Raw genomic sequence first — 14,254 nt, forward strand, 5'->3', positions numbered from 1 at the left:
CTACAAAGGCGGCGGCGGCGGCGGGCGGCCGCTACTCACCGGCACCGGCGGGAGGGCGCGGCGCCGCCCGCGCTCCCGGGACAAAGCGCGGCCATGAGCCGGCTGTAGGCCCCCGGGACCCAGCCGCCGCTCCGCTCCCCTCGGCCGCCGCGGGGGCTCGGAGGGGGGGTGGTTCTTCTGGTCGCCGGCGGCGCGGGGTGGATGCCGGCTGCGGCCGGCCGCGCCCGGCACCATGCACACCGTGCAGAAGGACACCACCTTCACCAAGATCTTCGTCGGGGGGCTGCCCTACCACACCACCGACTCCTCCCTCAGGAAGTACTTCGAGGTCTTCGGGGACATCGAGGAGGCGGTGGTGATCACCGACCGGCAGACCGGCAAATCCCGGGGATACGGCTTTGTAAGTGCCGCTCCGCTGCCCGGGCGCCGCGGTGAGGGGCTGGCGGAGCCCCGCTGGCCGGGCGCTGCCTGGTGCCGCCGCCCGTCCCGTCGCTGCTGCGCGGCCGGGGAGGCCGTGCCCGGGGCTGGGCGGGGGCCCGGCGGGGAAGGCCCCCGCACCGCTCGTGTCAGCGCCTCCTTCCCCCGGTCCCGCCGCCTCGGGCCTCCGCGGTCCCCGCCGTGCCGTGCCGTGCCGCCCGCCCCCTCGGGGCGCTGCCCCCCGCCTGCCCGCTGCCCCGCACACCGGCCTGCGGGGGCTTTGGGACCGGCTCCGCCGGGAGCTTTGGGACCGGCTCCGTCAACTTCGTCAAAAAAGCTCGGGGGGAGGAGGTGGGGAGGGAGGGCAAACAGCTGGCGGGAGCCCAGCGGAGCAGCTGGGCGAGGGGGGAGCCCCTGTTTCCTGGCAGGCCCCTGGGAGCCCTGCCCGCCTTTGCTACCCCGGTGAGACCGCGGGGAGTGGAGTGTAGCTCCTGCTTCAAAATAGAACGATAAATAAACTCTGCTTGGTGCCTGTTGCTGGGGTGTTTACGAAGCACTGTTGCCACAAACAAGGCTGTGCTTAATTCCAGGTGACCATGGCAGACAGAGCAGCAGCTGAAAGAGCGTGCAAAGACCCAAACCCCATCATTGATGGCAGGAAAGCGAATGTGAACCTGGCATATTTGGGAGCAAAACCAAGAAGTATTCAAACTGGTGAGGCATCCAGGAGATCCTGTCTCTCTGTTAGAATAACAAGTTACTCAAGCCGGATTCATCTCATCCGATGATGCGTGCTTACCCCTCATAGTTCTGAGGATGCTCCGTAGTCCAGTTACCTCTTTTCTATATCTTCTTACTTGTACCAGTTAACACTGGTGTTAGGTACCTAAGGCCATGTAACAGAGTTAAAACTGTTTTCTTCCGTGGCTATGCTGTTCTCCTGTTATCTTCTCCATTACATTGGTATTAGCAGTAAGATCCCTTCTGTCGTTCTGCCCTTTGGTTTAATGACTGCAGTAGCCAGTGTGTAAAATAAGGCATTACACCCCCTTGTCTGTTCAATTACTGCACTTTCACACTGTTCATTAATCGGAATTCCCATCTGGTCCTCGTGCATATCACATACACATATTAAGATTGACTTGCTTCTAAGTGGGGCTCTGAGTTTGCTCACATGCATAGCAGATAAAATGCATGTACATGTGGTCCGAGGTGTATACGCATTATTTATACGAGGTGTATATGCATTAATTATGCATGTATATTAAGAGTTGAAGAGTACAATGGATGCCATTCATTAATACGCCTTTTTTTCTGAACTTTTTTTTTTTTTTTAGGTTTTACCATAGGTGTGCAGCAGCTACATCCAGCCTTCATTCAGAGACCCTTTGGGTAAGTGGAAACGTTTCTTAACAGACTGCTTGAAATCAAATTCATGAATCAACTTCCTCATTATTTAAAATATGTGAAAAAAGCCTTAGTTGTCAAGAGTGGACAGTTTCAACAGCTGTTGTTAATGTTTGGAGTACTTTATTTCTGGTGAAGATTTCAGAAGTTTTGTGCGTTTGTCAGCTTTAATGTAATTCCCAAAGATCCTCCTTTATCCTCAGTAATTCTTAGTCATAATAAACCCAGTGCATTGCTTGCTTCTTTGCCAACTTCAAGAATTCACAGGAATTAAAATAAATGGAAAATAGTTTCTCTATTATAGTACATAAGGTGTCAAAACAATTAAGCAAATTCGGTTCCCGTGTTTCTCGAATAAGATCTTCTGCTTCCTCTGTGCTGTTTCCCACGTAAATAATGCTTAGGATACAGTTTTATCCCAGAAAACAAATTGCATTGGAAACAAAGTCTGTTACTTAATGAAAGTAACATTAGGTCAAAAATTGATTTTGGACAGATGTTATACAAGGCTTGAATAGTCTGCAAAAGTGGGCTTTTGTCTGCTGTTTTCAATAGCTTATACCATCCCTACTCGGTTAGAAAAGTCCTCTTTTTATACATCTAATAGGATCTGGCAGCTGCTCGGCAAAAGACAAGTGTGCTTCACGAGAACAATAGTGACTGTCATACTGCCTTCATTTAACTGTTTAATGATTGATGCAGTTCTTTTTTTACGCCATTTCAGAAAGTGAATATTGATAGGGCTTTTTTATTACTATTTTGTAAGAGCATTAAGAAAGTAGGTGCATTTTTAAAAGCTTTTGAGCGCTGCTCTGTTGTGTTTTTTGTGTGACTCAATATAAATAGATGGGATTTTGGCCTTTGTCAACAGAAATAGTTCATCTCTTTCCTGCTCTGCTCATGTTTTTTTGGGGTGTTTTTTTTGTTGGTTTTTTTTCAAAGAGAAAAAAATTCTGCTAAAAACAAAACAGAAACTTTCACTCCTCTGTCCTCGTGGCTGCAGTTGCCAACTGCCTGGGTAATCTCATTCCAGTCAGTTTATGGATGTAAGAGACTGTGTTGCCACAATAGTGCACACCCAGTGTACGTGTGTTGTGTACAGTTCAAACATGCCAGTTTTCATAAGTGGTTATGGCTTTGTTGGAAAGACTCGAAGAACATCTGTCATGAAATGAAGAGGATTTTTTTTTTTTGTGCAAGAGCCACAGTAGTCTACATAGACAAGATGCTGCTTTTTAACAGCCCCCAAAGTAGGCAGTAGTAGTGCCTTTGAGATGGGAACCCCAGAGGCTTTCCAGGGGTGCACAAGAGCAGTGGATGGTAAAACCAGCCTGTTACAAGTTTTCCCATGCATGGTAACAGAAAAGAGCAAAATGGTGAAGCATGTTAAACAAAATGTGTTGGCAGGAGCGCCAGCGCATGCCTGCTCCCCGTGCAGATAATCTGCTGTTCCTGTGGGTGCAATACAGGAACCCAGGAACCGTTCCTGCCCAGCAGCCGCAGCCCTGCAGCTCTGGAAAATGTAGGGTTTGGGGTGTTTTTTTTTTTTTAACAGTTTGCTTTTAGTTTCACATACAGAGGAGTGTGGGATCGACTGACGTACATGTTCCTTGTGATCTAGACAGTTACTGTTCCAGTCTTTAGGCATTGGTTTCATCATTAAGCCAGCAGCGCTGCAGTTAGCACATACAGCAGAGAGCACTATAAATTATTTATCAGTTGCCAAGAGACAGGAACCAGGAGACTGGAGGGTTGGAGGGAGGGGATTATATATCATTATTTGCAAGCATCAGTAAACAAGAATTTCATTGCTTTCAGTCATTGCTGCAGCAGAATTGCTGGAAATGGGGGTTTGGCAAAATGCAGAGCCGTTTACCTGAGCACTGCGACTGGGGCTGCTCTGTGGCTTCTGAGCAAAGCATCAGGTGCTCAGTCAAGCAACAGAGCTTGGCTGCCGGTTCCCTCTTTGTCTCGTCAGTAGACCAACAAAATTAAGAGCATGTGAGGCTTCACTCTTGTGTTCCCATGAACCCACAATTTCCTTGGCACTCTGTGGCGTTTGAGGATAGATGAGTTTATCAGGATCTGTCTGTCTTCTGGAAGCTTGGTCAAATCGCTGTTGTCCACTTGCTCTGCACTGCGTAGGGTGGATCCTGACCTTCCCCAGACAAAGCTCAGTGGCTCGTCTGCTTTGCCTGCAGTGTAGGACACTGCCTGGTTCTCACCCCTGCCGTTCCTGTCTGTGCAAAGTATTTGTGTCCAGGGGTTGGCATGTGGTTTCCAAAAGACGATTGTTATGGGATATGGGGTAGTAGGTGTGCAAGCTGGGCTTGGCAAGGAAGAAATGAATGAACAACCCATAAGCTGCTAGGCAGTTAAGTAAGAGAAAGCCAGCCAGTCACGTTCCAGCTATCAAGCCACAAAACACAGGTTTTAGTGAAACCTAAAATGAATGGAAACTATGAAAATTACCCAAACATCAGTGAGGATTATTTATAAACTGAAGGCTTCTCTCCCGAGCCCCAGGCACCCAAATGCAGCTGTAAATATTGCCTGGGGTATGCGGAACAGAAAGAGAAACCATGAAGAGCCTCTCTCCTTCCTCCTGCTGTCCTCGCAGGGGAGGCACGCAGCAGACAGCATGGAGTTGGTAGTAAATCCTGTTCTGAAAAGTAGTCCCTAGGTTGTTGTAACTGGAGATCTTGACAGTAATGCGAAGCAAAGGATGCGCTTATGACTTGGAGATCTGGCTTCTGAGTTTAGGGAAGCAGCGTTAGGCCTGGGGGCTCGGCCCAGAGCTTACAGACTTCACTTTGCTTAGGTGCAGCTGGTGATGCCGCCGCATGTCCCTGCAGCCTCTAGCCAGCACAGAGCAGTGCTTACACGGTCAGAGGAGGTGGAGACCTTCTCTCCAAATTCCTACTGCGGCAGCGTCCCTTTTAAGAAATTCTGAGAAACATGTGAAACTCCATGGAAGCTGTTAGAAGCAGCTGTGTAGATGACTTGACCAGGAGTACATGGTGACGTGGCAGAGCTGCTTGGTGCCCCCCTCTTGGTTTTCTTTTCTGGGACTATGGTGCTTGAGACAGGTTTGAGTCTGCAGGGAATGGAGCTTCCCTGGCTCTCTTTGCAGCTGTGCTTGCTGCTCTGGATGCGAGCGGTGTATGGCAGATGCATTCCTGTGGCTGTGCCTCAGCGGAGCTATCTGTGTGGGAGATCTACCAGTGACTGAGTAAGTGACCGAGCTCTTGGAAGCACATAGCTGTCTCTTGTAGCAGGATCCAGCTCTCTGTATCTGCACATTGGGTGCTGCTGCTCCAGAGACCCTGCTGCCCATCCTTGTGTAGTTGCTTATTTTGTGGCCCCCTAATTCTGTCCCACATTCAGTCTTGGGCAGCATCAGAAAGAGTTAAATCTCTTTTGAGTTTGCAATTTCATGCATTGATGCTGCTGCAGTTAGGAAGTGAAGAAAGCCCCTCTTTGTGTCAGCCCACCCTCCCTCGCAGCTGTTTATCCTTAAAACTTCTCTACTGGGTTAAAAATAAAAGGAAACAAACTTTCATCTTTTCTGTGGTTATGCTTATAAAATGGCACACGCTGGCCTTGCTGTGCTCAGCCTCTGTCAGCTGGCATCCCCCTGCTCCGACTTCCTATTGCACCACTTACCAAAAAGCTGTCCCGCTGCAGGACCCCAGCCTGCTCTGCCGGTCACACGCGGCTCCCATGGGGATGACACACCCGGCACCTGTTGTTTATCGTGTGCCAATAACATGAAAGCTTTCGTGGGGGGATTTCCTAAGAAACATTCAAATCCATTTTCCAAATGGCTTCGGCTGCTAGTTCTCAGGCATGCTGACTGCTATTCAGACCAAACACTTGCCAGTCAAAGAGGCCCTTTCATTTTTTATTTTAATTTTAAGAGTACAGATGTATTTATAAGCAGATCAGATGACTGCGAATTTTCTTGAACATGTCCTTCAAGGTGGCAAATGCTGGTATCAGACCCGAGGGCCTGATGTACAAAACTTTCTGGCTTTGGGCACAGTTTGCTCATGTCCTGCCTCTCGTGTAGGCCTGCAGAACCATACAGAGGAGAGTATCGTTGGATATACTGACCTTACGCTTGGCTACGTAAATGGTATGCCAGGCTCAAGGCAGTAGTAGCCCTCTTGCAGGGGACAGGCTCTGGGTGAAGAGTGCTGCTGCCATACCAGTGCCATCGGGGCACAGAGCTGCGTGTGATGGCGAGCCAGACTGATATGGCTCTAGCTTCGTCTTTACAGCACGTGACTTGAGTTGTGCCATCTTCTCTGCATGATTCTCCTGCCTTTGGCGGGTTTGCTCTGCATCCTCCTTAGCAGCAGAGGCTCAAGTCCCCTTGTTGCAGGAGCTGGGGAGTGGCAGGTGGAAACTTCTCCTATTCCGATCTGGCTGGTGCCCTGTGGTCCCAGTGTGGGAGATGCGTGCACCTGTCTGAATTTTCAGAGCAGTCCAGCTCGTACTTGATCTCATCTTTCCTTTGTGCAGCTGTTGGCGTACTGGTCCCCGACTCTGTAGTATTAAACGCATGCCCAGTAATTCGAATGATAAATGCAGCTCTGACCAGCCTGCCTGTGAGCTGAGGACACCAGCGAGGGAACTAGACAGTTGTTGTGCTGATAATGTGGTAGCAAGGACACTGGGTCACTTCTAAATATGACTTAGATGAAGAACTTGTTCCCCACAGATGGGAGCAAGCTACATACCAGAGCTAAATATACTCTATGATCACAAAAGATGAAAAGTCGAGGACCTCAGAGTTAAAACTGAGCCTCCTGTTTTTTGGTCTCTAAATCCTGTAAACAGGATCGTGCTGTCCCCTGCGATCTCCCTGTCACCAGCTCTCCTGTGCCATAGCTGAGCTGCTGCTGGCTGCGCTCTGGCCAAAGCACCGAGGCTGGGAAAGCCATGCCGGGGGCAGGCTCACAGCCCCCCCGTGATTCCAGCTTGCAGAAAGGTGCGGTGAGAGGTGTCTCAGGTGCTGTAGAACAACAAAGGCACAACTGGCAGCAGAGATCACTGAAACTCTTAAAATGGAATTTTTTTCTTGGCTGAGGAACTATTTGTTTTATCAGTGTAGGCTTTCTTTTATCAAAAATAGGTATTTCATTGCTTTTTCTGTAGCTAAAGCATTCTACCTCAGAGCGCTTCATCTATCCAAGAAATAGTTTTTGATAAATCAAATGTGTGGATGTTTTTAATTAAAAGTCAGCGGAAGGGATCATGTATAAAGAAAGTCTGTTAAAAAATGGAACCAGTTGAAAGTAGTCAGTTTGATACATATTACGCCAAAACTTGTCAGGTACTTGAAGACTTTAGAGATCTTTCTGCAGCCGTTGGTTTTCTCCAAGTTGTAGAAGAAAATTGGCAGGCTTAGTTAAAGGCAGAACTCCTGGGGCTTCCTGGGTTTTTCTGTCAGAGCTTTTGGGTTTCCTCCTGTGTGGACAGGACGAATCTAGCATCTCCCTGGCTTTCTCACACTGATGCTGAAGGACTCGGGCTCCAGTAGTGTACTGGTGTGAGGCATTTTCTCTTTCTTCTGTCAGTTCATTTCTGGTTTGGCTGTGCTGATAACTGAAAAGGGGAGGGGTTTTTCCTTCTCTGGATAGCTGACTAGTTGTGGATAAACTTCCATGTGGCTTTTTCCTTGGTGCCAGATGGCTCTTGTTTCAGGCAGATGTTATCTCCTGCTACCTGAGTGTTTTTCAGCCTGCTTCTCCAAAACTATTTTTGGTCTGGCCCAACATGCCTTTGTTTGGGATTAGTGTTTTTTTTTTTTTTTTTTTTTTTTCCTTTGGGTGTGGGGGAAGCAAGATGCAGAGGATAAAGTAATTGCTGAGCCTGGCTAACTTGTGGTGGAGCTCAGCATGTTCTTCTCAGACTGTTGGTTAAGCTGAGAAAAAGGATTAGATCTTTGTGAGATGTACTCTTATCTGCAGCCTCTTTTTATTTATTTATTTATTTATTTCAGGTTTTCCCCCCACATTTCTGCTTTGGCTGTGGGGGAAGGTATAGATGGCATTTCTTCTTACTTGTTCTTGTGGGATCCACCTTCCTTTTCTATGGGCCATGAGTTTGTTGCATCATGAAGTCAAGTGATGTGCTAACGCTGTAAAATGGGGACGTGTCTGGGCTACAATGGGATCTCGGCTGCTGCAGTGCCTCCTGTTCCTTATGTTTTCTCTCTCCTGGCACATTGAAAATAAATTGAAATCACTGGTTGCTCTTGTACCCTTAAGTTGGCATTTGTATTTCTCCAGCAGCAGTTTTGGTAGGCTCAGCAACCGGCAGAGGTTATGAATCCTGCAATACACTCGCTTTTTCTCTTTACTGATTCCAGCCTGGGACAGTCAGTTGTGCCAGGTCATTCCCTGGTGGCTGCCACCAGTGAGGTGATGCCTGGTCCCAACTGGGAAGCAGGCAGCCCAGTGTACCTGTTTGCACAGGCTGCTATCTAAATCTCAGGGGCCAGGGGAGGGCAAGTAGAAGGCAGTCAGGCAAATTAGTTATAAGATGAGCAGAAATTGTGTTGGTTGGTTTGCTGTTTTGTGTTTGTGTCATCCTGTAGTAGGTGAGGATAAATACTGTACCACGGAGCTGCAGCATTTGTCCTTGTCTTACTTAAGCTGGCTGCGATCGCTGGCTGCTGAGGCAGAAGCCGCTGAAATTTCAGCAGATGTTTCAATCTGCTTTAGTAAGGGACATTTCAGGACCGGAGGTTGGTCATGTCAGTGGTTGAAGCCCAGCCCGTGGCAGTGAATGGTGATGGATGGTGCAGTGGTCAGAGCACAGTGGATGTCCCAGTCTGCGCCAGAGTGTTGGTGGATAAGCTCTGCATGATCTCTGGAGCAAGAGTCTTTGTTGGCAGGCAGGGACTGCTTTGGCCATGCTCCAGCCTGTAGCCCCCCCCCCCCCCGGTATCTGGATATGAGAACAGGACTTGAATTTTTCATGTTTCTACAGCCTGTCATTGTGGCTGGGGCCCATAGGATACGTATGGCCAAGCCGGCCACCGCTCCACACAGGCTTCCTTAAAGTGGCTCCATGAGGTGAGTGCTTGCTGGCTTGGGAGTGTCCTTCAGGAATGATGTTCTTGGGGCGTGAGTTACATCAGGATGTGTCTGTGCATCGCCAGCTCTGAGGTGGTGGTGTGGCACTGCTAATGCGAGCATGGCCACGAGTAGCTCCTGCACTGCCACTGCTTTCCTTGGTGTTGCTGGGATGTGCTCCCCAGAGCAGCTTCTGTCGGCTGCTCTTGAAATCATCAACCCACTTCAAAATACATCTTAAAATCTGTCACCCAGGCTGCGGTTGGACGTGTTATTTCACCAGAGGTAGCTTTCTTGGTGCTGTCACGCACAGCTGTGCCTATGCTCAGCTCATCTTCCAGTACCACCTACCAACTGAAGCCCAGCACCGCCTGACATCATGTGTTGTGGCAGTGTGGGTGCCCCTGCAGCAGCTAATGGGTCAGCTCTAGTGGAAATGGAGGCGAAATTCCTGGGGTCATATGCCAGAATTTGTGCCTTCACTGGCAGACACAAAGGGCTCTGTTTCTTTTATTCTTCAAGGAATAAAAGGCTGGTCGTCGCAGTGGCATTTGTGTGCTGATCTCTGTGAGACTGCCAAGAGCCCCGTGCCCCTCCTTGTTTGCCAAGTGTTTGCGTGATGCTGTGTCCCTCTTGACAGAGGGTTGCAGTTGTCTCCCACCTCTCTCCAGGAGCAGTGAACCACATCCCAGTGTGGCTGGCAGAGATCAAGGGGCTCAGATCTTGCTTGCTGGTCTCCCAGATCCATGCGGCTTGCAGGAGCTGCTCATGGCTCATGTCCTGCAGGATGGGAGAGAGATGAGAAAGTGCAGCTAAAGCACATTTTAGGTGTAAATCTGATATAATCAAACATATAAAGTGCCTCCAAGAGCTCTGCCAGACAGAGTGCTGACAAGGGAGAAGGCCTCATTAGCTCCTTCCTCTTCCTTGCTGTTTGGGAAGAGGTGTGGGGTGCACGACCATCTGACTTGTCCATTCTTCCTGGCTGCCCCTGCCTGCCAGCGCACGCCTGCCGGTGTGGTGGGGAGAACCCGGCGGTGGCAGGTTTGAAAAAGTCCATTCCTGGAGCAGGCAGCACCCTCCGGGAGCCAAGGGTGCTGGCAGCTGCCAGCCCCACCTGATGCAGTTGAACATCTCCACCCAGGACTGCACCACAAACAAGCTGCTTTTGTTCTGCCCTTCGTGTGTTGCACAGCAAAAGCAGAAGCTGAGCCTGTGTCTCCTCTGCCAGTGGCTCTGTAACAATCTCTTTTGTTCCTAATCTTTCAATTTTGGCTGCCAGGGCAGCGTCGCGTCGTGCCATGTAGTTAGGAACAGGGGCTAGCGTGGTGGTCCCGGCTGCCCTCCTGCACCACGATGGCCCTCCTGAGTCCCTCCTGCGGCCACCGCTGGCTCTAGACTTAGGTTTGACCACGCTCGTTGCGTTTTGTGGCCTTTGCCCGTGATTAATCATAATGCCATAAGCATCTCGTACTTCTGCTGTTCACGGGATGACTTTGATGTGTGGTGGCAATGGCTGATCACTTGGTTGATGTTTTATAATCACATTGTGTGTATTCTAGATGAAGTTCTCTTCTGGCTGGCAGGGTTCATCGTGGGGGATGGAGGAAAACTGCAGGGAGGGAGGAAGGGAAAGGTGTCTTAAAACACAGATGTGACTCATTCTGTAGAAATTCAGATTAGAGTTTGCCGATTTCTAGAAAAAGAACTCCAAAAGAGCTTTTTTCTTTCCTGAAAGATCATCTTCAGAGATAATTGAAGGAGGGGGGAAATATTTTGGGACTTTTCTGTGGATGTGAAATGTAGCCAGCAGAGAACTTCATTGTACTGCACTGGTTTGTTTTGTTTGTAGCTGCAAGTCATCAAAGTGACCTTACCTTGGGCTGTGTGTTTTGATCGATGAGTTGCCATCTGTCCACCTAATTCAGAAATCCAAACTGCATAATACCTCGATTGAAATGTCAAGCTAAATTATTAAAACCCCACAGACCAAAAGAACCTTCCCTTTTACATAGAAGCAGATCCTGGAGTTGCTGAGTGTGATTTTTCTAGTGCAGTAAACTATGGTGTGTGATGTGGGCTTGTGTATGCATAGGGCTGGGATGTATTTCTGGAAACAGTATACAGGTACTTATTGTATTCATAGCTAATGGTGCTTTTTATTCAAAGTAGCATTGAAGAGCTGGAATTTTTCCTTGCTGAGGGGAAAAAAAAAAAAGTAGTGCAGGATGCCACAGATTTCCTGTCTCTCTGGAGCACACCGTGGGAGCTGTGATGGAGGAGCTATGTACATGAAAGCAAAGCCGACGTGCGGAGTTTCTCAGGGACAGGTTGGGAGCGTGTTCTCGCCCTGATGGCCCCGTATACGGCCCCGTCCCGCGCATGGGGTGTGCCAGCTCTGAAGAACAGTTGGGTGGCAGCAAGGGACATTGGGGGTGACCTGTGGAGCTGCTCGAACAGGATGATGCTCAGGCTGGATGGCTTGGAGGCTCTGGGACTGTCCTCCTGGTCATTTTGCAGGCACGGGCTGAATGTCTGTGTGGAGGAGAAGTGCAGGCCCCTCTTCTGCTCCTGCTGGTGGGTGTTTCTCAGCGAGTCCTGAGCATGAGGGTTGTGCATTTGTTTTGTTGCATTTGTGGAGTGGTTTTAACACTTCGTCAAGCACCCTGGAGTAGCAGGAATGCTGGTAGTGGGACACCACACATAGGGAGAAGTGACAGGCAGCCAGAGATTGTCACCAACCTGAGATGCAGGCTGTTGTCTGAGCTGCCAATTTACGAGGGTGTAGAGCAGGAGGCATGCATGGGGTCCACTCATCTCATCTCTCCTCCAGCGGTTGTGTGAGCCTTCTGGGTCAGGACTAGGTCCAGCTCCTCAGAAGAGGTGGCGGCAGCTGCTGTCAGATGCGAGTGCATGACGTGAAGTGCCCTTGGTCTGAACTGGTTTGTAAGCTGTAGCTCTGATTTGGCTGTGCCGGCCTCAGTTGAGAGCAGAGCTAAACCAAAAAGCGATTCAGTAATTTTCTGCTGCCTCATCTCGTTCTTGTTAGTCACAGGGTGATTTCGGGTATGGTGCATTTATGGACTGAAGGGCTGTGAGGTCCCTCTCTCTGCACTACGCCAGGAATAGCTCTGAGCTCTGTCTGGAGATGGTCTTGCACTTCATCAGCTGAAGGCTGAGGTGCTGCTTTCCACCATCCATCCCCCAGTGCTGCTCCTCAGGGGGTCGCCTTGTTATATCTAAGGGCCCTGATTTCAAAGGCAGTGTTGCTCTTTGTGGGAAGGAGAACAATCATTCTCTCATCATGCAGATAGCCTCAAGAAAAAAGCAAAGTGCATATGTGAGTGGGAAAAAGAAAACTATTCAGATGGGCACTTGTTTGCGAGAAGCCTTTCTCCTGCCTGAAGAGCATGTTAAACCATCCAGTCCTGGTTGTAAAGTGAATGGGAACAGCCTTGTAAGTGCTGGATAGGAGGGACCAGCCCCACGTGGACCCCAGGACCTTGTAGGTGGTGGCTGAGACCTAGGACAGGTGCTCAGGTGGATCGAGGGTGGCCAGTGACCCATCCAGCAGAGGTGTCCAGTTCCTGGCTGTGCGTCCCTCCGAAGCAGCCGAGCACTGGGTCCAGCTGCTGGGCAGCGTGGGGAGGCTGCTGGGGTCTGCAGCCCGAGCGATCAGATGGGTGGGTGGGCAAGGTACCCTCCCCCTAAGCCACTGAGCTTGGCTTTACAGAGCATGTATGGGACTGTGTCTTGTGAAAAGCCTGTGGGAGGCTTTTACAAGTGGTCATGTTTGAAAATGTGCTGTCACAGACATCCACGCAGAAATCCCAAAAATATTTGAATCTGCATAAGCTCTCTGCAGAATTTTACCTTGGGGGTTTTTTTGTTTGCCAGGATGGGTTGGGTGGAATGAGCTCTCCTGCGGATGGCTTTTGGTTTGTGCCGTGGCCTCATGGATTCAGCGAGCAGCCAGCCGAAGGGACCTTTTCCACAGTGTGCGGGTTGCACGTGGCTTTGATCTCTCAGTGGTCATGTGCAGTTTGCTGGTGGCAGCCTGCAGCCCCCTGTTTCTTAAACAAGCCCCAGATCTGTCAAGCCTGCACACAATGGAGTGCTCTGCTGCCGAGGGCTGTGCAGGCGGGTACCATTTGCTCTCTGCAGTTAATGTGCAATTGCCCATTTTTGTCTGGCCCATGGCAGTTTATGTGGATGGACCTAAACCTTCAGGTCTGCCCAGTTTTTGCTCTTGTTTGAGGCCTGACTTGTGGGCTCCTTGGAAAATATAGCACTTTTATTTTGCTTTTTTTCTTTTCCCCTTCTTTTTCTTTCTTCCTCATTAGCAGTTTCTAGCAAATTAGTGGGCAATCCTGCATTAGTCATCTCCAGGATCTTTCAGTCTATGGACTTTAATTGACTGTGGCATTGTTAAATTCCTTTCAGCAGCACGGCTACCTTGGGGCAGGGGCAAACCGGCTGGTGAAAAGCAACGCTTTAGGACCTGCATTAACAGGGCAGAGAAATGCCGGCGGCTGGCTGGCCACAGAGCCTGGATGTAGAACTCAAGGGCACATGAGCATCACTGCCAGGCTGGGGGCTGCTGGCGTGGTCACTACTGCAAAGTGTTACTGAAGAGAAGAAACCCAGAATTAATGTATCGTGTTTTACAACACACACCCTGTAGCATTGCCCTAAACACCCAGTGTTATGGAAACATAGGCTTAAATGTGTAGTAACTGATAATAGCTGGCAAGCTGGAAGGCCTGCATCTGTGCCTGGGGACAGCAGTCGTCCCTGGTGGGATGCTGCTACCCTGATGGGATGAGCCAGGGAGTGACCAGGTGTCCCTGGGGCCGGGAGGTGCCCCACAGGGGCTGTGGGTCCTCAGGAGCCTCCAGCAGGATTTGGGTGGTAGTGGGGAGCGTGGACCTGGAGGATACAGGAGGTGGCAAGGCTGCCAGCACTGGCAGGGCATGTGGGGGCCAGGGACATGTGGCGAGCCAGTCAGGCAGTGGGGCTGTATCGCAGCCATCCAGGGAGGTTATTTTGGGGACCAGCAGCCTGGAGAGTGGGAGACAGAAGACTTGGAGACCAGGGTGTGTGTCTGTTTTTGCAGTCCATGCTTCATCTTGTACTACTGGGGGTCATCTTCCAGCCTTGGGGTCTAGGAGTGGTTTGCTTTCCATTCCCTCCACCCCAAGCAGCACCGCTCACTCGAGGGCAGCACTGCTGGGCAGCACCGTTTCTTGTGGCTGACACAGGTGGATTTGGGGAGAAGGAGGGGGACATGCAGGCTGGAGGGAGCCCAGCCCCTTGCTGACTCTCTCCCTTTGCCTCCACAG

General features: G+C 50.1%; 1 protein-coding gene across 1 annotated transcript in view; it reads left to right on the top strand.

Moving 5' to 3' along the window:
• RBM38 (RNA binding motif protein 38) overlaps positions 1-14,254 on the top strand; it is a 15,724-nt gene continuing 1,470 nt past the window's right edge. The window contains exons 1-3 of the mRNA XM_080403926.1: positions 1-400; positions 1,008-1,131; positions 1,755-1,809. Of these exons, the coding sequence (XP_080260052.1) occupies positions 233-400; positions 1,008-1,131; positions 1,755-1,809 (347 nt within the window). The 5' untranslated portion in view covers positions 1-232. The remainder of the gene's footprint in view (positions 401-1,007; positions 1,132-1,754; positions 1,810-14,254) is intronic.

The sequence above is a fragment of the Falco punctatus genome (assembly GCF_963210335.1).
Source record: "Falco punctatus genome assembly, chromosome: 10".
NCBI lineage: Eukaryota > Metazoa > Chordata > Aves > Falconiformes > Falconidae > Falco > Falco punctatus.